The sequence below is a fragment of the Sander vitreus genome, chromosome 23, assembly GCF_031162955.1.
Source record: "Sander vitreus isolate 19-12246 chromosome 23, sanVit1, whole genome shotgun sequence".
Taxonomy (NCBI): Eukaryota; Metazoa; Chordata; class Actinopteri; order Perciformes; family Percidae; genus Sander; species Sander vitreus.
In genome coordinates, this window is record NC_135877.1 from 5,889,802 (window position 1) to 5,917,500 (window position 27,699).

Here is a 27,699-nt window from a genome sequence, read left to right on the forward strand (position 1 = left end):
GCATCCATGCAAACAACAACCCATCCCTTTCTATTGTCTCCATTCCGATCTCTCTACAAACCCCCAAGACACACAAGTTGAAGTTTAAAAGCACATCAAAACAAGTGATCCTCCTATTAAATACTCGGTGCGAGTTGCATCTTCATCAAATAAGACCATGTTCATGCCCTTCATCCATAGACAAAGTTTGTTTTGTATTTTGTCAGGATGAAAACTTGTCACCTGAAAAGACTTGTAGCCTACATTAAACTGGAAGTGACCCATTTGCAGAATCAGATGGGAGCATAAAGGTACTCTGTGGACTCTTTGACCACTTGTAGTGCTATGGACCGATGTCTGTATGAGTCAGTCCCCATTTTGCTTTGTAACATGCAACGGACCGCGTGATACACAGTGCTGTTAAGAGGACTACAAGCTAGCAAACACATAAAAAATGCACAGTTTCAAATGTTGAGATAAAAAGCTTTACAAATGTTTTATGAGGAATGGAAATGCGTTCAGCATTGTTTTTAGGTTTGAAGGATACACACTGTGTTTGGGGGTATGTAAACAAACCAAGAAAACTCCACAGGGTACCTTTAAACTGTACTGTCGGACTTCAGCGTGTGAATAATATGACTTAGAGAGCAACCCAAATGATATGCCAGCACTTTGAACACTTTAGATTTTGTACTGATGTTCACATTTGTGTTGTTGTAATGGTTTTTAAGTAGGGCTGTGCAATTATTGCATTTTAATCACATTCGCAATGTGATCGAGAAAAACAATTATTTGGCACATTACATTTTGCAAGTCAACTCTTATTTTGTCTTGTGTTCTGAATAGAAACAAATTTTAACAGGTGTTTTTTCACTTTCTGTTTTTTTTTAAGTTCAATGAATGCAACATCTTTCCAAAAGTCAACAAGTAATCATATTAAATCGTGATTTCGTTATTGACCAAAATAATTGGGATTACGGACAAATCTCTAAAATAGCATTTAGACAGTTATGTGATCCATCCACTAAATACAAATGTGTTTTTGATGCTACATGTCGTGCTTGCTGACAGACACACTGAGAACAAAACTATCCACTATAATATTTGGTAGACTCAATAACTATTTTCACAGTTGATTATAGATCTGTAACTATAATTATAAACCTGAAAAAAACTTCTCTGAGGCTTTTCCTCAGAGAACGTTATAGCCGAATGGATCACTACCGAGGTTGAAAATCCATTTAGGATCCTTGATGCAAAAAATAATAATTTGGGACGCACTTCGGCTTTTGAAATAGTGTGGCTTCTTGAAATAGTGACTTTCAAGAAGCCGCATTTTCCCCATGTGCACTGTAGCTTCCTTTTATGGAGTAACACCCTCAGCTCTGACAGGTGTGTGAGGTTGGTGTGGGAGGAAACTGGAAGAAACTGGAGCGTCGAGAATCGATTCGCTCTCTTTCTCTTATTATCTCTGGTTCCTCTCCAGGAAGACATGAACCAGATCAGACGACGGGGGAAATCACTCTGCCTGTGTGTGTGTGTGTGTGTGTGTGTGTGTGTGTGTGTGTGTGTGCGTGTGCGCGCGCGCTCATGTGTACCCTGTGCGTGACTGAATTTGAATTTTAGATCTTCAGGATGAGGTCATCTAGCCTGTCCTCACTTCTCCGAGGGGTTATTATAGGGTCAAGACTTGGGTTGAGGTTAATTGGAGTGAACTAGTACATACTAAGATATGGGCTCAGGTGATGTGTAAGAGCTATAGGTTAACAGCTAGGGGAGGCCCATAGTCAATAACGGTCCTCACAAGTACTGAAATCCTTGTGTACGTGGGAGATTTTTTGCATGCACGTGTGCACATATTGTGTATACTCTTCAATGTAAATTCAGATATTCTTTAGGCCTACATGTGATTATGATGTGTGGGTGTGATGCTCTTTAGTCTATTTATGGCAGCTGCCTTTGAGTAGCTTAAAGAATATAAATACAGATTTAATGCTTTGCCTTTGAATTCAGTGTGTCTGTGTGACCCGTGTAGCTTTTAAAGATGTCTCCATTCATGCATTTACATCATCCTTGTTAGTGTAAACCATTTACTTTCATGTTAGCAATGAAATGCTAACTGCTAAATGTATCGTAAAAGACTTATGAGCGTAGTAGTGTTACTACTCGATTGTCCTCCATGATGCTATTTTATGGAGTTACAAGCACTGCTTAGCTGAGTGTCCCCCCCCCCCCAGCTGTGCTAATGTGCTTTCAGATAGAATGTGAGGCACATTTCACACCTTGATTTATTTACGCAAACGTATCCTCTGGAGTGTTTGTTGCTAACTCTTTTGTTAGCGAATGTACCAACTGTCCAGGTGTTACTGTAGCTGCTAGCTAACTAGCAGCATAAAGATGTGTTTGTAGTGTAACTTTTACTTGATTTTGTTGCTGTTTGTTCAAAAAGTGGAGTCACAATTTTCACTGAAGTGGAAACATTTTCAACTCACGGTGACGTGACTTTGCCTTAAAGGGTAACTTTGGTATTTTTCAACCTGGACCCTATTTCCCCATGTTTTTGAGTCTAACAATTTTTGAAATTTGTCCAGTATTAAGCAAGACCAAACAAGCTGCAATGTAACATTAATGGACAATTGCGCACCTTCAATTTACATCCGCAAAAAGTGCTTGTTTTGCCACTGACAGGCTCAGATTATCATTCTGTGTCTGACAACATTGTGGAAAGGATCTATCGCCAAATCACCAGACTCCATTTAAATATGTATATAACTGTCATTTTATCATCGTAAAGAAAAAATCCCTTCAAAGTCGACATAAACATCATGGTTCGTCTTTCCACTGTTCTGGTTTGGTTGAAATAAACCCTTATTTCACCCATATACGTACATGTGAAAATATGATGGCTCTACACACACTAAAAGTATTGTTCATTTAAATGGAGTCTGCTGGGTTTAACAATAGCGGTCTCTGAGCTGTTTCTGGTTAAACAAGAAGAATTTTACTCTTTAACAAAAAGGTATTTTAGTAAAACAGCACTTTCAGTGGACGTAAATTAACAGTGCACCTTTGCCCCATAGGGTTACATTGCAGCCAGGTTTGTGGCTGATGGTTACAGTGTTCTCGCTCAATACTGGACCAATTTCAAAGATTTTTGTTCACATAAGTCAATAATGACGCTTACCCACTGCTAGTACCGGCTCGGCTCGGCCGCGGTGCCCCGTCCTCCTTTTTCCATTGCAGATTTAGTACCGCCTCATGCGTGAGGAAACTGCCGTGACCTAACGCGACACACACACAGAACGTCGAAGGTGTGTTGTTTTCGATTCTCGGCGTGTGGCTGTTGCCACAGCCAGAAGACGCATTTAGTTTTAAAAGAAGCTGGAGGCAGTCAAAAAAAACTAAACTATTTAAAAATGGCAAGTTTGTTCAGGACACACCCGTCTGTTGCTAGCAGTGATGACGCAGTGATTGGTGACGATTCTCTCTGACCAATCAGTAGTCTGCAGGTTTTCACGTCACCTTTTGGTATCGCCTCACCTTGCTTGGAACCTCGACAGAGGTGATACTAAAAAAAGTACCTCTTAGCTAGTACCAGGTACTTTTTATCATAATGGAAAAACAAAAAAGTAGAGTAGAGTAGAGTCGAGGCGAGTTGAGCAGGTACCATGTAATGGACGCCATTAGAAAATAGGGTCCAGGTTGAAAAATTCCAAAATAAGTGGTACATCTTACCGCTAAGCGGTAAGATGTACCGCTTAGTGTGCACCTGTGTCCTCCCAGATCTACAATTCCCACACTTTCCTGCTTGGATTACACTCGTATGTCCTCTTTGAGTTAACATTGAACCTTACTCATACATTACCACACAAGCCGCCTGTAGTCCGAACCTGACCTTTTAACGGTTTTCTCGATTACGACACCTTTAATATTTAACACCCTGAACATATCTGTACCTGCTGTAACTGGACACTGAAAGTAAAGGTGTGTGTGGGCGCTGCCCGTCCGCGTGCTCACATCAGATACACTTACTGACAGGATAAGAAGATGCATGGGAGTGTGTGCGTGCATGTGTGTGTGTGCAACCTGACACTGTCTCTCACACTATCTGTATTCAGCATCAGTTACCATCAGGTACAACAATTAGTAGCTGAGGAGGTTGGCCGAGTAACTAGACTGGGAGGAAGTTGAATGTGCAACACACAACCCTGCAGCAAATTTGATCATTTATTTAATTCATTATTTTCCTTGAAGTGGTGGAAAAGAAACTGATATTTTGGAGTACCTAGTCAGATCATGATGGAGTGAAGCAGACTGTTATTGATATGCAAATGTCACTTTAACCTCAAGAAAATAATCTTGCTTAATGCTGAATCTGATACTTACCCATGTATACACTATGTCCTACTTGTTAATGTCTAATTCAAAGTCTTTCCATTAGACATTGAGACAACAACAAAGAAAAACAGACATTAAAAAGCCTGAAAAAAGGAAAGAATAAAATGTTTTAGCTTTGATTTGAAATTGTTGTAAATGTGAGTCTAAGATCTGGTTCTTTGATTTAAAAAAAGTTAAAGATACAAGCCTGTGTACATAAAGACTTTGGGGGAGAAGTTAACTACATCTCCCAAGGTGCATTTTGGCAACAAATTGTTTGCTTTGCTTCAAATTCTTCCGCTGAGAAAACTGATTTTACAATCTGCAAAATAAATCAGTCCACTTTGGATTTCTGGGTCAATTTTGGGTTAGGGTTAGTGGCTAATTGAGCAACTATGGTGCCACCTTTTGTTTACAACTGCGATGACTAAGCAGCTTGAGTTTGGTACAACTCTAATTTGTGCCTCTGACTGGCTTCTTCCATAGCAACGGCAACCAAAACCCACAGGAATAGCAGTATTAAGAGCCGTCTGCCATGCAAAAAAGTATAGACAGAACATGATCTCTCAGCAACAACGGGGAAATAATTAGAGGGCAACGATTATTTAGCATTTTCAGGATAATACTTGTATTTTGTGTTTGTACTAGAACATGTTTATATGCTTTAATGTTAAGAAAACACTTTATTTTTCTCATACTGCCCATGGCTGCTGCACCTGTATTCACCCTCTGTATGAGATGCTGTGTAAGGAGCGCCTGTCTCTTTAAGCCCCCCTCCCACTAAGCCCAGTCTGCTCTGATTGGCCAGAGTGTTTCCTGGAATCTACACTCTGCTCCACACATGGATGTATTAAGAGAACCTCAGCCAAGCCCCCAGGAAGAGCGCCATGTCTAAAAGCCACCATGGGCTTAGCGGATAACGGTGGTACTGCACCCCATGGCCCAGAAAGACTTTTCACATAGACTTTGCATGGTGAAAGAAACTTCTATATTTCAGCAGATAATATTTTTGGGGGTACATCAACTTACCAGCCCGAACAATTAAAGGGTCCTTGTTTAAAACGTCACGTTTTTAACATTTTTAACATTCACTAGTAGCCGAATCCAGAGTTATTAAACTAGGTATGACAAACTTGCATAATGGACGCGAGCAGTATATTTCAGCGGATAATATTTTTGGGGGTACATCAACTTACCAGCCCGAACAATTAAAGGGTCCTTGTTTAAAACGTCACGTTTTTAACATTTTTAACATTCACTAGTAGCCGAATCCAGAGTTATTAAGCTAGGTATGACAAACTTGCATAATGGATGCGAGCAGACCCGCGGGACTGCGCCTGCCCGCTCACATGACTGTTCTCCCGAGGTCCTGTAGCTGTAATAATGGATATAGCTAATGGTTGTAATTCACCATGTGTATTGTTGTTATTGTGTATACGTCCATGGTATTATCTTATGATACACCCGAGGGATGAATGTATGCTGTAAAGCCTGTAACGTGGATGTAACGTCATGTATGAAGTGTTTCCCAAACTGGCGGGGCTATCGGCTAGTGGCTATTAGCGGTAGCTAGCATGGATGTATTAAGAGAACGGTAATACCATAATTAGCTATATGCCTAGATAACATTACTACAGACATAGCTAGTGATTACATTGCCTTGGTTCTCTCTTATGATACATCCGAGGGCTGTATGCTGTAAAGCTTGTAACTTAGATGAGGGATGAAGCCATGGATGAGCTCTGTTCACGAAATTGCAGGCTAACCTTAATAGCTAGCGCTAGCTAGTAGCTAATAGCACGACATAATGATTAAATCTCCTTGGTTGTCTAAATACATCCATTGTTTATTTAGATAAGCATGTAAACGATCAGGAACAACGAAAACACAATGCTTAACGTTAGTGAATATTTTAGATAATGAAAACGATGAGTTCGCCACTTGTAAGAGACATGAGAGAGGAGCTAATGAACGAGCATGTTGCTACCGGTTGCTACGACAACACAAACAAACTGTTGCTGGTGCGCATGTCCATCGTGACGTCATGGGCTAGTCTACGCGGAAGAGCCGAGCTCCATGTTTGCTTTATGCGCTTTTGAGCACTCTCATTGGAATGTACGGGGCTTCCCGCCAAACACTGTATCCAGTTCTCTTAATACATCCATGTCCGCAGCCTCCGCTGTTGTTTCACTAGCTAGTTGTAGCTGGAGCTACTGCAACGGAGTATGTAGCAGGACTTTGTACGATGAAAAATCACCAATAAAGGCTTCTACAACAAATACTACACAACCGGACATGTCCCAGCAGTAAAGTGACCCGAAATTGGGGAGAAATGACCAGCATTGGCAGCCAAGATTACAGCTATCTCGCGTTAGCATGCAGCTTCTTAATATTTAGCATAGGGTGACCAGACGTCCCTGGTTTCCGGGGACAGTCCCCGGTTTCGGTGACCTGTCCCCGGTTTTCACTGTGACTGACAGACCTGAAATTGGAATTAAATATTTGTGCACCCTACATGCACAGGCTCAAGACAGCCAGAGCAAGCCTCAGAGCTCAGAGATGTTCTAAAATGCCCATTTTACGATGCTAAAATTACTGTTTATTTACATGGAGTCTGGTGAGTTCAGCAAACGCAATTTCGCGGACTTTTTATGTTTTAAAAAAAGGATCTTACTCTTTAACAGAAAGGTCGACCTCCTTAGAAATCCTTTCCATAACGTTGTCAGACACTTAGAATATTAATCTGAGCCTGTCAGTGGCAAAACGAGCACTTTTATGAACGTAAAAACAAGCTGTACAATTGAAGTCCTATTAACTTACATTGTAGCTTGTTTCGCCGTTTCCGAATGCAGTGATCTCGTTTAATACTGGACCAATGTTAAAGGAAAATATTTCCTCAATAGTTTTAATTGTATCCGATACTCAATGAGCTGTTGCAGAAACAAGCCCATCGTGAAGCAATAAAACAAAAGCTGTAAGATAAATGTAGTGCAGTAACCATTACAACATTTCCCTCTGAGGTGTAGTGGAGTATGAAGTAGCAACAGGGGTGATTCTAGGATCAGACCTTTAGGGGGGCTCAGCCCCTAATGAGAATGTGACACGGATACAGTGCATGTAAAAGTGTTAACCCCATTGCTGTGACAAATTGCAAGAAAATTAACATTGAACTTACATGAAATGTTATCATATTTGCATTCTGCATAAATCTATGCACACCATTACTCTCTGTGAAATATTTCACAAACTCTTCACTCAACACATGCATCAGTACAACAAGCGGTCCCTGAGTAATCCGGTTTTGAAATTGCAACAAAATTTCTACATGGTCTACAACTTTATAATGTATTCTCATGTAAACTATGTCAGCACAGATATTTTTTGTAAATTGCTTAGCCAGTGTATCCCACCATAATGGTTATTATATTGCATAAGTGCAAAATAGCTCAGGCTACAGCACAAATATTCCCATCCATAGATATATGAATAATCAAGTCTAACCTCTGAATTTCTTTTCAAAGTGCACCAGATTGATGCATTTAAACATTAAAATGCACAACATTTTCTTACAGGGGAGCATGCCCATGGACCCCCCAAAACCAAATACATAACCGGAAATGTTTCAGGAGTAATGTGACCAGGAATTGGGGAGAATTTCACAACACTGGCAGCCAAGATGACATATTTTACTGCCGTTAGCATGTAGTTACATGGGACAAAAAAAACACTCCAGTCCTGCCTACCTGGAGCAGATGACCAATCATAGAAGGCCGGCTTAGAGTTGCGTAACACTTAGCCGAGAGTAGAAAAAACTGTTGAAACCGGAGCGTTCAGAATAGTTTCAGTTTCAGAATAAACGTTTTATCTCACAGGGATTTCTCTAAAATACGTTGACCTCATTATTTGAAAATCCGACATAACATTGTAGATATGTCAGAAAACACGGAAAAGCATAATATATCCACTTTAAAACTGGCGGTCAAAACCTAAAACCAATATGATCTTCTCAGCCCAGATATCATTAACTGTGAGAGTACCGGGTTTCTATGTTAAGTAAAATTAAGGATATTGTTTTAAGACAATTTTAAACGGGAACACAGAATTGGGAAAAACACTTCTACTGTAACCTGCGACCACTCCACACTTTGCATCTCTATGTGCTAGCTAGCAGTCCTCTTCTTTCTCTTTGAGTCGCTACGTTTCTTGGTGCCTTACTGCAGCCCTCTGTCGATCAGCCAAATAATATGAAAAAGCAGAAATGTGTATTGTATCACGTGTGTGCTTTTGTGCATACATATGCATCATCATGTATGTGCTAGTGTCGATCAGCCAAATAATATGAAAAAGCAGAAATGTGTATTGTGTCGTGTATTGGACTCAGAATCTTCATGCTGAACTGATCATTGTTACTGGCCAACAATGCATTGGAGCTCCCCTCACCATTTTCATTTTCATTTGCTGTTGTTGTAGAGAGTGTGATGCAGATGAAGGCTCTGAAAAAAGAAAGATTTGTCACAGTAAAATAATACTTAATACTTTGTCACAGTATATTTAAAGCAATTATTTAACAGACTGGAAGCCAGTGTAGACATTTGAGGATTAAATGACGTTATTAGTCTGCAAGGAGTCTAGCAGCAGCGCTATGAGAGCTTTTTAAGAAACACCTGAGAAAAGCCCTTTATGGTAGTCCAACCTCTTTGAGATAAAGGATTGGTTTTTTGGCCTTTTTTGGAAATTAATTCTGATTCTCTGCCGTAATGTTCAGCTGCAAACAGCCTGACTTTGTCATTATCTCGATGAGGCTGCACTTGAACCTGTCACTGAAGTGTCAGTAGTCATTATGTCCCTTTCTTGGGTGAAACTCCTCATTGTATAACTCTAATTTGCATTGGGATGCCTCTTAGATGAACCCTTAAGACCCCACATGTTAGCAGCTAAAGCTAAACAGAAGGCAGAGTAATTAATGCACATTAGAGCGCCCAATAATCTCTGTGTGGCTTTGCCGAACACCCAATCAGCCAGCCGTTCTGTTACCCACAAGCCCCGGTGCGCAGTGTATTAAGGGAGTATACACAATAAGCTGAGTTGTGGAGTTTCTGCTATAGCCAGTCAGCCATTTGAAGGAGCATATTATCCCAGCAGAGCTAAGCCTCTGCTGAGCTTAGGATTGCACCACTGAGTCAGAGTGTTGCTGTTGTTCTCACCTGCTGCGGACAGCAAACCAGCATGGCTGACTGACTCACTGACTGACTGACTGACTTAATGACTGGGAACTCAAAGGAAACTAGGCCTGCCTCTCAGCTGGAGTCACTCAGAGTTGAGGCGAAATGGCTCTCCGCAGATCCCCCTCCTCTACCTGTGCAGGTGAGTGCCACAGTAACCTATAGGAAACCCAGCATGACTATCCTATTGTGTGGCCTGTCTTGCCTGTCCCTCCTGTATCCTCACCCAACAAAAAGGACACACTAGACAGGACCACCGTAGAGTAACCGCCTATTGTCCTTTCCCGTTTCCCCCCAGTGTGTGTGTGTGTGTGTGTGTGTTTTTGTGTGTTTGTTTGTTTGTGTCAGCAGGCCGTGTGGGGCAACCGTCCACAGGCAGCTCTTTATGGCAGGCAGGGTATACAGTTGCATATGAAGCTGCTGTAGTTTAATTTGATCATTCATTCAGACCCCTCTGTGCTAATTTAGTCCCCGTGTTGTTCTCAGCTTGTCTCCTGGAGGAACTATTTTGCCACATTTAAACAGAATGTATCAGTTTAAGGATGATTTAATCTTAGACACATGCTCCCTCACAGTAAACCTTAAGCAGGGCAGTAATCTGGGTTAGCTGTTACGGCTGATTTCAAATGACCCGTTTGGTTTATTAAACAGCACCAATGCTAAGCTAACATACTCATAAAGTTTGAAAGGCAGAGGCTCAATGGAGCATCCTAGAAACTGCCCGGCACTGAAAATCTGTCTTCAGAAAGGAGAAACTTGTGTGCCGTAGTGCATAAACATTTTATTGGACTGCTCCAGGGGAAACATTTTGACACGATGCAAGCAGCCGATATTGACTGCAGCAGGGGAATGATTTGGCAGCTCTGGGACGTCAGGATTTACTATCCAGCCTCCTGGAGGTTATATGTTCCACAGTCATTATTATACCATATCTTTGATGGGTGATGGCCGATTGATAGCCAATAATGACGTTCCAACTGATACACACACTGCCTTGTTTTGGCACCCAAGCCAGGCTTCTACTTTGTGTGTTTACCCAGAATAGAACATGTGGAAAGTTTGATCAGTGCTGTTGTATGGAAAGTTAGAGACCCCCTCCAGAGATAATAAACATAAAAAAAATACTCTTCTTGGAATAACAATTTGTGTCTGAAACAGAAACAACTACCTTGTTAAAAATTGTTAAGATGCCATCTACTTCTTCTCCGTCATTAAAGAAAACCTAATATTTTTTACATTTCAGAAGTGTTACGTAGGGATTTGTATTTTGTCTGTTGTGTGTGTTGCGAGTGCCTCCCCTCTCTTCTCCAGGTTGATTGCTGGTGATTGCTGCACACCTGTGTTTGCTCAGAGCACACCTGTGTTTTCCCGCGGTAAATGAGAGAGGAGACCCCGATACTTCCCTCTCTATTCTCCATACCTTTGTTGTGCTGGCTGGCAGCAGGCTGTGCTGACCACAGCGTGCGTTGGTAGGTTTTACTCCTTTGTCCTAAAAAGGAGGGTGTTTATCTTGTACTTTGGTTTTGTTTAAAATTGTGTCTTTGCTTTGTCATTTACTAATGCTGTGGTCATCTTTGTAGATCAGCCTTTGTCTGACCGTGGCAAGCTTGCTTTTTTGTTTCAGTTTTCAAATAATGTGGAGCTTTACTGCTCATTTTCTGTTTGTACTATTAATCCTTGTGTTGTCCTCGGGTCAAATTTGATCCGTTTTCAAAGTTTCTGTCACAAAGATATAGGTTTCTTTCAACCAAATTGCCCACAAATAACATGGATAGTTCCATATACGAAACTGCTGTAATTCTGCATCAACATACATTCCTCTGATCTTAATTATTAGCTAAAGTAATTCATAATTTATGGGTTTTTTAACTCAAAATTAGGCCTAATTTAATATAAATGAGGTTTATTGAACATGAATTACAAACATAAGTGTAAAAGTTGATAAGTTGGAGTGAAGTTGGCTTAGAAGATGTATACTTTATGTTTTATAAAACAGGCAAAACAGACCGGGTCAATTTTGACCGGGGAAGATAACACAAGGGTTAATAAATTGTAGGCTACTGATAATTTAGTTACAAGCGTCTCCCATCCTTCCTTCAGTTATTTTAACATCAATGGTTACTCTCTAGTGTATAGGATCGTAACATATTTGGGGGCTCGTCCAGGATCTGAAGGAGTTGGTAGATTATTGGATTGTCTGTTGTTTTGTTTTTGTTAAACCAAGCACGTGTTTAGGCATTTACGGTGGCTGCGGTGGTGGGTATTGTGTGGGTGTCATTTTTCTGGTTTTATTTGCCAATCAGTAAAACGGCATCTTCAGAAGGGTTAGGGGGAGTGATCAGCTGGGCTGTTTCCTCCATTCCTTCGAACACACTTATTAGGTTGCCTTTCTTGTTTTTGAGGTAATCCTGGGGAGGGGAGCACATCTCCTGAGCCCAGCACGCCTCAGAAGATATACAGGTAAAGTTGGGATTAGGTAGGGTCTGGGGAAGTTTGTTTATAAAGCCGGATGTGTGTGTGACATTCTGCATTGGTGCCATTGCTTGTAGCTGCCTGGTAATGTTGTGAGTTACCTTAATTGTACAGGTGTAATACAGTGGTCGGGTTAGCCTGGCTAGCTGTTAAGTTGGCCAGTTGGCTATTAGTGTTTGTTAGCCTCATCTGGCTAATGTGGATCCGTTGAATGCAGTGGTGTTGCGGGCTGTGATTTTGGATTTGTTGCAGCTTCGTAGTGAAGATGGCCGATGACGATTCTGATGCGTTTGTGGCTGCTCCCACATGGGATCAGCTAAACAAGTGTAAAAAGTCTGATATGTTTACTCTCGCTGCACATGATGGCATTTCTATCGCAACCACTCTTCTCAAAGAAGAGTTGAAAGCTGCAGTTGTAGACGGTTTAGTCAGCAAGTTTTTGCTCATTTTGTCAAGCTCAGATTGAGCATCTGTTCTGGGTTTTGGGAGTGGTGGTACAGCGGGTCAGCTTGTTGTGGGTGTCTGGTTCTGCTATAACTCCTGGTATAGTGAAGCAAGGGGAGAAAGCCTTTACTTTGCCAAAGTTTAATCCATTATCCGGGGAGTCTCTTTCCCCTGAAGCTGGAGTTGAAGGTGCCGTTGGCCCATCTTCAATTAGAGGGAGAGGGAAGAATGTGAGCTCTGGAAGGAGTTGAAGCTTAAAAGAATAAAGGCTAACACTGCTGTTAAGGTGCATCAGTAGGAACTGGAGAAGGGCGAGGCTGGCAGAGGCCCTTCTACAGCTGGTGTAAGTGTCTTCGGAGCACTCCACTCCCCCTTTTGAGTGCACACCAGCCCACTCGTCCAATACCATCGTCAAATTTGTGGACTACACAACCATCGTTGGGCTTATTTCGGGCGGAGATAAGTCTGCATATAGGGACGAGGTCAAGAGACTGTCATAGTGGTGTTCAGTGAATAACCTTACACTGAACACCACTAAAACAAAGGAGATGATGTTAGACTTCCGGAAGAAGCGCCACACAGACCTGCGCCCACTTTGCATCAACAGAGTATATGTGGATAGGGTGCAGACTTTTACATTTCTGGGTGTCCGTGTCTCTGATGACCTCTCCTCGTCATCAAACATAGTGATAACACTAAAAAGAGCATAACAGAGACTTTACTTTCTCAGAGTGCTCAGAAGGAACACTACAGAGAGGAAGCTGCTGGTGGCGTTCTACCGGGCAACCATTCAGAGCGTTCTTATATACAGCATCCCATTGTGGTATGCGGGCTGCACTGTTGCAGATTAGAGGGCTCATCAAGACTGCAGGAAAGATCACCGGCTGCCCCCCCCCCCCCCGAAAGAACTTGCCACTTCACGCTACATCAACAGAGCAAAAAACATAATTGAAGATCCCTCTCACCCTGGTCACCCACTCTTTGGACTGTTACCATATGGCAGACGCTACAGAGCTGCCAAAACTTGGACCACCACACCCAGAGACAGTTTTTTTTTTCCCACAGCCATCACTCCACTAAATAAACAAAAAAATCAAGTAATTACTGCCATTCTACAATCCACTAAGCACTCGCTGCACTTTAAATACTTTTAGTACATGTGTGTAAAGTAATGTGTCGGATACAGATTGTCTTTCACACTCCTGAGCGGAGAAGAAAGACCCAATCGTCTCACATTACCATGTTGAAGGTGGTCTGTGCCAAGGCTTCGCATGATGATGGTGACTGACGTCATATCTCGTGGGTAGGGAACACATGTTTTGTTTTGATGTACCATTGTGTGTTGTATACAGTGCAGTGGTAGTGTATTGTCAGTTGGGTAACCAGCTATATTTATGTTGGGGGGGGTTTGCTACATAGGGATTTGTATTTTGTCTGTTGTGTGTGCCTCCCCTCTCTTGTCCAAAAAACTTTTATTCTTAATAGTCACATACACACAGTACAATGTAGTAAACTCCTAGTAGTAGTAGCAGTGGACAGCTATACATACATCATCTGGGGAGCAATTTAGGGTTAAGTGTCTTGCTCAGGGACACTTTGACATGTGGCTGGAGGAACATGGGATTGAAAAGTCAACTTTGTGGTCATGGGGCGAGAACTCTACCTCCGAGCCACAAGGCACCCCAATAAACATTCGCCCCATGTGAGGCTCAAAGATTATGAGACTGGCACACTGCCTACTGCACCAACAAGGCTCTAAGTTTGAGGTCCAGGTTGATTGCTGGTGATTGCTGCACACCTGTGTTTGCTGAGTGAGCACACCTTTGTTCACTTGGACCCGGCTACTTCCCTCTCTATTCTCCATACCTTTGTTGTGCTGGCTGGCAGCAGGTTGTGCTGACCACAGCGTGCGTTGGTAGGTTTTACTCCTTTGTCCTAAAAAGAATGGTGTTTATCTTGTACTTGGGTTTTGTTTGAAATTTTGTCTTTGCTTTGCCATTTATTAATGCTGTGGTCTTGTCTCTTTGTAGATCGGCCTCTGTCTGACCGTGGCGAGCTCGCTTTTTTTGTTTCGGTTTTCAACTAATGTGGAGCTTTGCTGCACATTTTCTGTTTGTACTGTTAATAAATTGTTGGCTACTGATAATTTAGTTACAAGCGTCTCCCATCCTTCCTTCAGTTATTTTAACATCAATGGTTACTCTCTGGTTTATAGGGTCGTAACAAGAAGTACCTACTAGACATTTTCAGTTTATGTGCACTTCAGTTCAGGTTTCCACACACACAAGTTGCACTTTGGACAACAAATTCTCCAAACTATATGACAATTTAGGTTGTTTATTCCTACCCTTTAATGGACTCACAGGAGCATAAATTAGCGGCCCTAGCGGTGGCAGGAAATACGAACACGTCGTTTACGCTGTGAAACGGTCGCCTTTTGATTAGGTTGAGGCACAAAAACTACTTGGTTATATTTAGGCACCAACACTTATTAGTTAAGTTTAGGAAAGAGTGTGGCAGGGTTAAAATCACACGCTACTTCCGGAGAACGTGACACATTTCCGTTTGTTCTATAAAGTTAATACTTTTTTTTTTTACAAACAGGACTCAAACCCTGGTCTCCTGGGTGAAAGTCCTGTATTTGTTTGACCCATCCACCCCAACCTACCTCTTTATGCGGACATTTGGCGCACTTATATTTCATAACTTTACTTCCTGCTTTGCTCCCGTCATATATACTATGGCCACTAGAGGGCGGAGTCACTATAAACGGAAATATAAGTCGTAATTGCTGCTTGAACAAATGACTTATGTGGTCGTTTTTCAGGGAAGGACAGAGTCATTTTGGACCACAATTGGCTTCCAACTAGCTGTCATGTCACAAAATGCTGCTTTTACGTACACTTGTTAAATTCAGTTTTAATGTGCCCTATGGAGTTTTCTTGTAAACAAACTGAAATTCAGTGTTTCTCATCTAAATGCATTGTGTGTATGACAAACGTGATGAATGCATTTCCTTTCTCGTAAAACATTTGCGAAGATGATTTTTAAATGTTGACTTGCTAGCTGTCTTTTTCTTCCCTGTCATTGTTGGCATGTTGCTGTGTTTTTTTGTGCATTATGGCCCCATGTACACAATCAGTGAAATATGATGAAACAGGATTGTGTATTGAATCACCCACATGAGTTTGTGTGCATCCTCGTGCACTCACATCATTCTGCGCAATAAATATCAAATATCCAATAACAAAAAGGAGAGGGACTTTAATAATTAGGACAAAAATCTTGTGAATTTAAGCCCAACAAAATTGTCCATTAATGCTTCGTTAACAGGCATTGCAGATCTTGTGCATCACTTCAAAATGCGGGAAGTCTTTACAGCTTGCATAATGCACAAGTATTTTAGTTTATTCAAGATGGTAATAACATGAAAACCCAATTAAGACAGGGTTAAAAATGTATTCAGCTGCGTCCTGGCAAAGGCTTCCATACAATCAGTGAGCCAGAGCTGAGACAACATGTGATAAAAGCATCAGCATTAAGTCTTTGTGCGGTGCTGCTGCCCATTAGCTGTTCTCTGAAGGATGCCCTTTGTCTCTGCCATTAGAAATTACTGTTATAGAAAGAGTGTTTATCTATTGAGAAACAGGGGCTGTGTGGAATTCCAAAAGGTTTTGATATCAAGCATCTTTTTGAGAAAAGTGAGGACGCTGGGCACACACAAGGGGATACAAAGTCTCCAGAAGATATGTGTATGAATTGTCATAAAGCTATCAGCAGTAATCTATGGAAGGAATTTGATTGGAAAATAAAAATGAGATATTCATAAAGAGATGTTTCTCCACTGACGGGAGATCATTCATATGTCTTCTGGGACTCACCAGTATTGCAGGGATACTGGCAAGATATAAGATGGGAGATTTAAAAAAGATACTGAACATTGTCGTTCCAATGGATCCTATCATGTTTCTACTGGGAGTACCTCCTTAGAATGAAACAGGAAAAGAGCAGAGGGCTTAGTGTGAAAAAAATCCTGAGCCTGAAACCTTTTTTTTTGGGGGGGGGGGTCAAAGAATGTCACAGTATGTTGTAACAGTAATGTTTCAATTTCAATATGCACTCATTAAAGTGAATTTCACTGGCAAAACAGTTAAAGCCCTTATTACATTACTAATTAAAGTCGTAATTTTCAAAAAGTAAAAAGTTTTGGATACATTTTTACTTCTTCCAACCATATTTTAAATTAAGAGTCAACAAAAAAAAAGAGAACATTACATTAATGATTTTGTCCATGTTGAGATTTGTTGCTTCCATTTTCCACGGAGACCACACTACACTCACGCTTTTCGGCAAAGACCCGCCCTACTTTGCATCTGATTGGCTAGAACTCGTTTCATTGGTAGGTGGAAGTACGATAATTTGGTTAAACCAGCGCATCAAAAACAAATCCCATGTGGACTGGGAATTTATTTATCTTTAGTCCTACGCCGGAGTACTTTAAGCCCTGTACGTTGTATACTCCTACTGATTGCCAGGAAAATCAAAACTGTAAATTGAACGAAAGCACCTTCACTGACAAAAATCCAATGGACTCCGAAACTGAAACATCTATGTAATGGAGTACTTGACAGCATAATTACAAATGAAAACGGACATTTTTCTACAAAGATGGAGTTATGCTATATCTGAACTCTATCATGGGATCAGAAGCTTGTGAGGGAAAAAAAAGGACAAAGAATGAAAAGCCCTCTGTCAAGGAATGTTCTATAATGTTTGATGTTTAGTGTTACTGACATTGAAATTTAAATAAAGTTAAAAGTTAAGTCTCCAGGAGCACCTTGTGCAAGGAAATGTGTTATTGGTTATATTAACAGACTAAAAATGCTAAATCAAGCATTGCGAAAGTTTTATGAAATACATTGCCCAAAGATGCAATGAGTAAAAAGTCCAAATTAACATATAAAACCTACTTGAGGAATCTGAACGAGTGGACAGAATGTATTTGTTTATTCCATTTTATACTTTATTTTGAAATCCGGAAACATTCAACATGTTTATTCTGTGATGCCCTGCTTTATATTTATTCATGAGGGATTTTGTTATTCATTTCCCCTCCTACCAGATTCAAATTGGCGACCTTCCAGTTACAGGGCTGCCTCTCTAACCTCCAGGCGACTGTGCCGCTGTGAAGAACAGAAACATTTCCTTATAGGCCGAAAATGCTTCAGTAGAGACATTGTGAAAATATTTCCCCCTCTTGACCTGGCTCATGCTCGTACAGTACGTTCAAGTGTTGTACAGCCTGTGTATGGATGAGAGAGAGAAAGAGAAATTGAAATGGAGAGAGCTGTCCGTGGTGCTGAAATGAGAGCACAGCACGTGGCCTGGTGCGTTACTATGGCTACAGCGGTCTGTATCCCTAAAATAACCATACACACACACATAGTAACCTTATGAAGAAAAAAAAAAAAATGGCAATCTGTTGCGGTTCCTGACAACACAGCAGACGTATTGATAAAGATGGAGAAATGTCTGTTTCGTCACCCGTGCACTGGACAGTTTGAAAAAAATCACAGTCCTCAATATAAACAGTGGTTGAGCAACAAGTAATCAGCTGGTGTTTTTATTGTTCTGTCCTTCCCTGCACCGTCTAGAAGATAAAATTAAGACTTTTACCCCATTTGCAGTATTTCCCGTCTTGTGCATTTTTCTTTCCTTGTATTACTGTATATTGTGTTCTTTGTGTTTCGAAACTGACTGTTGAGAAGTTGGCTTTACGTAGGCTTGTCCTTTGTAAAGTGCTTTGAGACAGGGTTTGTGATTGATTGATTGACTGACACACACATCAATTTGCACAGTGTGAAACAAAGCTTCACTAGGCCACTTTGCATACGTGGGGCTACAAATAGCAAAAGGCACAGTAACTGAAAATGATGATCCTCAAAAACCACAAGTCTGGAGACCAAGACGTCTTAAAGAAACTAATCAAATCTCCACCCTTACGTGGATAACGTTTTGTGAGGAAAGTGGATGAGTAACGTTCATTCATTCTTTGTTAATGACGGATGTCAAGGCTCTTTGCTCTCTGAGCAAAGAACCCCTCGTTGCTCCACTGGAGCTGTGTCGTAGCTACAAATTCAGGACCTTCAGGAAATTCAGGTGTAGCTTACATGTGTACAGTCTTTCCACTATTATATTATTATGGAAAAGACCAAACTGGGAAACAAGAACTTCTACAGTAGACACTGCAGTCGTGTTATTCCAAGCAAACATTTTTTCGCTTTCTTGCCAGGAGTTAGATGAGAGGACCAGCACCACTACCATATCTGCCTGTTAAATATATGGCTACAGCCAGCAGCCAATTAGCTTAGCTTAGCATAAAGACTGGAAACAGGGGGAAACAGCTAGCCTGGCTCTGTCCAAACAAAACAATACTCCTTCCAGCCATTTTAAAAACATTATATCTTGGTTGTTAAATCCATACAAAAACTAGTGTGTAGACATTTTTTTTTTCCAGTAAAATTCTCATCACACACTCGACAGCCATTTTAATTCCAGAGCTCGCCTCCCTACGTGTACATGTTTCACCAAAACAAGTTCCTTCCAGAGGCTATTTTGCAGAGGAACCGTTTGCTCCATCCGGCGCTTAGCGCCGCCCAAGACGATTGTGATTGGTTTAAAGAAATGGCAATAAACCGGAGCTCGTTTATCTCCCATTCCGGAATGCTGTAGTTTTGAGGTTTTGAGGTTGCCTCTTGGGTAGTCTTGCATCGCCAGACCCTTCCTCCACAGCAGTGCGGAGGAAGGTCTGGCTAGTCCACAAAGCATTCCGGGATGGGAGGTCTGGCGGTGTGAGACTACCCAAGAGGCAACCTCCGGGTCTAACAAAATAAAACCAACGCAGAAGGGCCAAAACCTGCAGTTCCTTGAATGGCCACTTGAGGCTGGCTCCCAAAAGCACAGCCATGGCCGTAGCCAGCTATGAGGTCACCAAGGTCCAGACCTCGGTAATCATTTCCTGAAAAACCCGCCGTCTCTCTGCATCTGAATGACGTAAAACTGCTTGAAACTGAAAGCTATCAATAAGACAGACATCTGTGTGAAAAAAGTCCTGAATTCAAAATGTTACGGAAGTCAAAGTAAAGAAGTAGGCTGTCATCAACAAAATGTACTTCAAGTATCAAAAATAAAAGTAGTTTGTCTCTAAAAATATGAACAGTGTGTCATTTTGACGTGCAATTTCAGTTTTGTGTAATGTGATCATCGTGGATTATCATGTGTAAAATTGCAAAAAATATCGTTCATTCATGCATGACGGCGATTTAAACCTAATTCACTTCAATAAAGATAACTATACATGCTATTGTTGTCATGAGCATCAAGGCGTGGCGGTGCAAATTCAACTCATGTTTAGTACATGTTAACTCAAAGATTCGTAGAAAACATATAAAAGTTGGAGGCCATTAATCGGCGCGCAAAGACCTTGAAATCCATTCTGCAGTTAGCATCATATAGCCATGGCAAAAAGAAAACAAGGCAGTTTAATTCATTTTGGTTTTACTAAGAAATTGTGTAGCGGTGACGTTAACAGCGCGACCGATTCACCTGCTGCAAGCCCTGTTGGCACACCTCCCGCCTGGGTGACAACGCAAGAAGAAGCTGAAGAAATAATGACCTCTCTGGCTGAAGATGGTGGTGGTAACAGCTCGTCAGAGGCCGGTCACCATCCTAACCCCTCTGGCTCCTCTCTCCCGTTAAATTGGAACAGCCAGCAGTGGAGAGACTGGAAGAGCCGATTATATACATCGCTGTCTGTTAACCCTTGTGTCGTCTTTAACCCTTGAGAGAGATTATCTATTGATTGATGCTAGATAGCTGACAGTATAACGCCTTTGCATCTTGAGCAAAGTCAAACGTGCAACTCCCAATACACTTTTGTTTGCAGAGTAAAGTTGAAGTTCAAACGGAACGTGTTAGAGACCGTTTCCCCTGCAGGGAGATCACGAACTAAAACCTGGGAAAAAAAAGTGTTGCTCTTCTAAAAGGCCTCAGGCAATACTGTAACTAACAGTCTGCACACACTGTGGACACACAGAACTTTGTTCAAATGCCAACACGCTGCTGGCAAAACAGTTAAGGATGGAAGCTTGGGGTGCGTCGCTTAGGCCTAATTGAACGGAGGAATTATGGTATTCTTTGGTACGCTGAGTAACTTTAACCGTTGTTCATGTGAAATCTCAAAGACAGCCTGATGCTTTGTTTATAGACTATTTGTGGGTGGCTGTTTGCTGTTTGACCTTCCTGTCGATAAAGTATATTAGGGTAAATCCTTTATAGTGCATACACTTGTAGCTGTTATGTATCTTTGTAAGTCATTGTAAGTCGCAAGCGCACGACCCTGGTGAAAAAAGAAAAGTGGGCTCCCCCAAAGGCCACGGTATAGTTCGAACACTGTCCATTTGTATATATTTAATTATACAGTTGTAGAAGGACCTCACTTATTTCTACGGCCCAGCAAAATTAAACATATTTAGAGCCTGGCACAAAAAAAAATTCTGGTCTCTACAGCTAATTTCCTCCTTCATGACAACTGTACGGGGGTTGAATTTATTTATAACTTACCCGTTTTAATTATATTCAGCTCAAAGTTATGCATAATTAAGGGGGTGTCACTTGGGGTGACAGGAGGTGAGCAGACTGTAGGCTTCATTCGGCCCGCCTCCGCTCCGTCCATGCTCCACCTCTTTACCCGTTTTTAGATTAGGAGATGTCAGGCACTGCCAAGATGACGACGGCCGGAGCTACCGGGAGCCGCCCACTTTGAGTTTCATTTTGGCTCCTCAGAAACCTGTGGGTGACATCATGGAGCCTGCATATTTTACACACCATTCCCTTTTTATTTACTTTTTAATTAAAGAAACGAGATCTACAGTGTTAATTAATGAGTTTCAGAGGTGCTGGTAGGCAGATTGTGTTACCTTTGGACAGAGCTAGCTGCTTGCCCGTTTCCAGTGTTAACTGTCTGTTGGATGTAATCTCATGGCCAGATCTGAGAGTAATACCAAGCTTCTTCTCTTTTGACTTATTGTTTGCAAACTGACAGCTGGCAAATCTTTTCAACCAAATGTGTGAACATTACATTTACAGTCATGCTGTTGTCTGAATCGTGTTATGGTGGAGGAACCTTCTCTTTTTATGTTGCATTTTATGACAGCTCTGAGGTGCATAAATGTGAAGCAAGCTTTGGAAGTTTCCGCACGGCTGCTTTGACTTTGCCTGGATAAACAAAAGAAAGCTGCACAGGACGAGATGTGAAAATACACCTGAATCAATACAGCTGAATCATCCAAGATGTTCTAGATTCCCTCCTGTTTTACTTCTGTGTTTGGTCCTCGGTGGGAAATATTTACCCAGAGTAAACTGGACCCGTTGTCTATAGATGTCCCTCTTCACCTCATCCATGTGGCGTTTTAGCGACTGACGTCACAATACACAATTGCTGGCTAACGAGTTCCTTTAAACTTTCAAAATTGTGCTGTTGTACCTCAGCAGTCGTGGAGTCTTAAATGACCAAATGTCCAATCGAGATCCCTGGGTTATAATTCAATTCAATTGTATTTATAGTGTCAAATCACAACAGGAGTTATCTCAGGACACTTTACAGATTGAGTAGGTCTAGACCACACTCTATAATCATTTGTCTTTCCAAAATAAATGTCTTCCAGGATCATGGACCAGTGGTGCGAGCTTCATGCGAGTTGCCACAGCAATCAGCGAGTCTTCGTCCATCCACAGCGACGGCCTGTATCGTCTGACCAAGGACAGATCCTCCATGGGACTGGACCCCATGTCCCACAGCGTCCTGGAGCCTGCGCCTTATAAAGAACAACCCTGGGCTGAGGAATCAGAAACTTTGTTACAGGTAAAAAAAAAAAAAAGAAAAGGGCCACAGAAAGGATGTGTGTAGGTCAAAAAACAAACAACAACAATGTAATAATGTACTATTGGAAACCAGTATGAGGTTAGTAAGTCTGCTCATACACCCTAGTAGTATCTTGCAAAAATAACTTAATCATGTAATATTTCCTGCATGGGTACTGTGTTGCATAGCATTGCATCATTTTATGATTTAGCACAAAATAGAAAAAAAAATCGTATTAAAATGACTTCGTGACTTTTAATCTTTTATGGTGATGATGGTGGAAGCTGTTCTTATTTAGTTTTCAAGATGTTTATTCTTGTAGCCTTTCAAAATAAAAGTGACTGAGTGAGTGAAAACTGAGTGATCTGGGAGAAGAACCGAGTACAACCTGAGTTTGAGTAAAAATCGTAAACACGTGAGTTCAAGGTTAATGTTAGTTTAGGGAAAAGACTTCATTTGAGGATTTAGGCTGATATTAGAAATAGGTTAGTGGTAAAGCCTGGGGTTAGCAGTGCCTCAGAAGGTATCTTTCTGTGTGTGTGTGTGTGTGTGTGTGTGTGTGTGTGTGTGTGTGTGTGTGTGTGTGCGCGCTCATGTGTATGACTCTGTGTGTTTGTGAGGAACACTTTGAATTTTAGATCTTCAGGATGAGGTCATCTAGCCTGTCCTCACTTCTCCGAGGGGTTATTATAGGGTCAAGACTTGGGTTGAGGTTAATTGGAGTGAACTAGTACATACTAAGATATGTGCTCAGGTGATGTGTAAGAGCTATAGGTTAACAGCTAGGAAAGGCCTGTAGTGCGTGTGTGTGTGTGTGTGTGTGTGTGTGTGTGTGTGTGTGTGTGTGTGTGTATCATTGAGTGTAAAATTATATCTTGTAAAATGCTTCTTGGAGGAAAACAGAAATAAAATCCTGGGACAAAAGCAATGCTTCAAATACATTTAATATTGCTTCCGTGATTACGGTGTAGCTATTAGAAACACAGGTCTCTCTCAAGGTGACATCAGTGGGCTGTCTAAACCAAGGGTGCTTCCTCTCTCCACACTGCAAAAAATATCCACCATAACCTCTCTTTTTTTTCAAAAATAAGAGCATAAGATATGTTTTTTAATTATAAAATAGGTTAAAAAAAAATATTGGGAAGGGTTAAATAGTACCACATTTTATTGCAAACCAAGTTTTTTTTTTACTGTCAGATAATTATTTTTTTAGATGTAGCCTATTTCAGAAACAGGCACAACTTCTAAAAACAGGTGAAACCACACCAGAAAGTATTTGGTAACACCGTCATTAGTAAATGGTAAGTTGAAAGTTAATGAAACGTGAGTTAATAGTTATTTTACTGGCAACAAACAATAAAATGATGATTTGTAATGTTCATTAATTATCAGTAATGTTATAATTAATGTTATTGTATTACTAGTTTAGTGGATTCTAAAATAATTAGTTTATAAATGTAGGTAGATAATGAATACTTTCTCAATGGTTAATAATTATTTTGTAAACCATCTATAAACATTATTTGGATGCATGTAGTATTAAGTTGCAACTAATCTTTATTATAATTATTCCATGGATAATAAGTGGCTTGTAAAGCATCAAGTAGCCTAACATAACACAATCTTTTTTTTTTGGTGATCTATAAAAGAGATGATTATTTGATTATTGTGCGCTGATAATAGCTCTCTAAGTAATGTTTTCAGATGCTTTACAAAGTATTTACTACACATTTACAAGGTATTACAATCATCAGTTGCAACTTCATAATAGGCATCCAAAATAATGTGTATTGACGGTTTACAAACAATAAGCTTTACAAATCATTAATCATTAACAAATGAAAACGTACTATAATATATACAACGTTATGTGTGCAAAAATAGACTGTTAAAATCACATAACGTATGGCATTACTAATCATTAGTAACAATTCATTATATTTTCATTGTAAAATAACTATTAAGTAAGTTTAATCAATCATCAATTTACCATTTATTAGTAATGGTTATTATTAAGTTAGACAAAATGTGTTGATTTCCTGTACTTAAAACGGCATTTTAGAGACTCAGCATCAAGACCAAATAACATATTGAAGACAGACATTTTTTACAGTGTGGCATTCTCCGTGCCATAAAGCGCCGGCGGTGCGCAGGCAGCCTCCAGATCACACAGTGAGATAGATGGGTATCACCAGCACGCGATCAGGCTGCTGAGTCTAAATGCGCAGCCTCTTATTGCGGACACATCTTTCTTTGACAAAACAATACACCCTGGTATAGATGAGCCGTTGCCGCTCTTGGACTGTGGACTAACTGGAGTGACCTCCGGTGTCATTTTGGGATGATGGGGATGAAGGTGGTGATGATGAATAGGGCTGTTTTTTTCTGCAAAAACCGCCAACTTTCACTCTCTCTCTTTTTTTTCTTATTCTACTTCTCTGTGTGTCTTTAAAGCGCAACAGCATGCAGATAACCCCGAGTGAAGACAAAGTCCCAGTAAGTACACCAGTATCCATCCGCCGACACTCTCTTGTTTTCTTGTCTTTGCCTTGAGTTTAATTAGCTACACCTGTGACCAATCTGTGTTAATGGCCCACTGTAATAGTTACAATACTCGTTTTACATTTGGTTGCAAACTCGGCAAAGCTTACGGTAAGCTTAGCAAACACTAAAAACCAATGTTCAGAATCTGTTTCTGTAAATACTATTGTGTTGGAGACCATTTGACAGGCATTATAGAACACAACACGTTAAAATGTTTTATGGTAGCAGCAAACAGGTGAGGTTCTGTAAAAGATTTTGATTTCCTTCTGGCAACCTTCAGGGAACGTTTTGTTAACCTTTAACCAACACGAGCATCTGGGAACCTTCTCGGAGCTTGCTAGGCGAAACCAAATGGTAGCCTAATCGTTCCTGTACTGTACGTTCTTCTTTATAAAGAGGCAAACAGAAACCCTTCGGTAAAGTTCCAGGAGTTTGAAGGTAGCAGCCATTGTGTGTAGGCCTACTGTAGCATAGCTTAGCATGTATCTTCTGCGGGTGAGAACTTTTAAAACTTCCAGTGGATATTATTATTTTACTTGACAGTATACTGCTGCTATGTTTTCAAGATATTCAAAATCTGACAATGGTTTTATTTCTTGACATCTTTTGACACGAGGAACCGTTAATCTGGGTACAGTTTATTGTTTAAAGAACTTGGACACCCACACAGGTGTGTGCTGATTAGACCTCATTTGGGCGGAGCTATGCTGGGAATAAGGTGTCACCAAAGCCCAAGAGGACGTCCTCAAGTGTCTTGTTTTGTCCACAACTCAAATATATTCAGTTTACTGTCACAGAGGAGTGAAGAAACTAGAACAATATTCACATTTAAAAAGCTAGAATCTGAGAATTTTTACTTTTTTCATAAAAAGTTACTTAAACCGATTAAACGATTATCAAAATACATTCATTTAATAGTTTTCAACTAACAGTGTGTGCAAGGAAGAAATCAATCAAGCACAGTCTGTACAGTCGAGGGCTGCCCACAACTAAAGAAATTCTCACACTAATAGGATTTTGTCGACTAATCAATGAGTTGATTTAATCGACAGAGCTGTAAAAAGAATCATGCAAAAGCACCACTTTAAATCTTGTGTTTACCATAGGACTGGGTGATGTGGCGAAAATCAGATATCACAATATTTTTATATCCAAAATCTAAGATGATATATGGTCTCGTATCACGATATCGATATAACATCAATATATTGCCCAGCTTTAGTTTACCAGAGATGTGTTCATATGCTTCTTTGTAAATAAGTCATTTAGCATGAAAAAGGGAAAAAAAATTACTAATCGACTAAAGAAATCTTAGTCGACTAAGACCAAAACGACAGATTAGTCGACTAAAAGGGGGCACCCCTAGTGCACGCCTTAGAAGAGGTCCAATTAGTCTAAATAAATGAAAAGACCTGTGTGGGAGGACCATGGATGCCTGCGGGGCTTTTAAATATTTTAGCTAATCTGGCATTGGAACCAACAAAGCATGTGGCCATATTTCAATGACATCCAGATCCAAGCTAAACTTCCTGTTGACTGACAGCCAGGACCAGTAATTGAGTCCCGTAAGCTACATTTTCTGATGTTTCAGACATGTACTGAATACCAAGCAGTCAAGCACTGTGAAATCAGAGTAAGAGCCCAAACAGCTTTTTGGCTACTGGGAAATGGCGAGGCATTTAAAAATTGTGCACACAAACAATTTAGGCCTACAAGATCATTCATCTGACACTGTCATGGTGATCCCTGATACCTAGTATGCAAGGCTTGAAGTTGCCACTGATTCATACATAGCTACCATGCTATAGTGTGAGGTTACAGCAGCTTGTTTGCTAGCTAGGTTATTAAATATCATTAAAGTGTATATAACTGATATTTTACACTACCAATGGATCAAATGACAATGTGAAAGGCATTGCTCATAGTGATGAACCGTAGCAAAATAGGTGAAAAATTAATACGGTCTTATTTGTGGGAATCTTGAGCTCGACAATACATGTGTGCCATGTGCCAAATATTGCAATGTCACTTACATAAATTAGATGGATAAATAATAGCCATTTAATTTATGTAAGTGACGTTGCATTATTTAGTACTTCAACAACAATGCAATATAGCCATATAGCTGTGACACACACACACACACACACACACACACACACACACACACACACACACACAGACACTGAGTGAATAAAGTAGAATTTAACTTAGCATAGATGCCCAGCACCATATTTTAAAAAGCTGTCCTGCTGATAAGTTAAAAAGATCTCTCATGCCCAGAGCCTATAGAGTGTTACCTCTTGTGTCCTCCATGTTTAGTCTCCCTCTACTTTCCCTATTCTAAATAAAGAATAACACTGCCAAAGGTGAGCTGGCTGCCCACTCTGCTGCTGAAGGTTCTCACTTCAGTGTTTTTGAGAACCTGCCAAAAGCCACTTCTGTTTGCGTGTGCTGACAGTGCAGTAGATGCTTAAGTTCATTCAAACGGTTATTACATAACCCCGCTGCTGCGTAAAGGTTCTGTGTATGCTGTCCTTAAACAATTTGTATTTGTTAAATGGATTGGGATGCCTTGCAATGATTATTGTAAAGAAATGAGAGTATGACGGAGATGCTGGTTTCCTCAATCTAAGAGCAGTTTCAATGGTTAGTGCTACTGTGCTACTGCTACTGTTTGTGAAGTACAACGTACGTATTTCTACTTTATATTTGACATTCCCTTTTGATTTCTCTTGG

At 40.6% G+C, this 27,699-nt stretch overlaps 1 protein-coding gene across 1 annotated transcript in view; it reads left to right on the top strand.

The window, feature by feature from the left end:
- The first annotated feature begins 9,683 nt into the window (after window positions 1–9,683).
- Window positions 9,684–27,699, top strand: part of LOC144512439 (anoctamin-1-like) — an 84,990-nt gene continuing 66,974 nt past the window's right edge. The window contains 2 exon segments of the mRNA XM_078243200.1: window positions 9,684–9,720; window positions 22,220–22,416. Coding sequence (XP_078099326.1) covers window positions 9,684–9,720; window positions 22,220–22,416 — 234 coding nt within the window.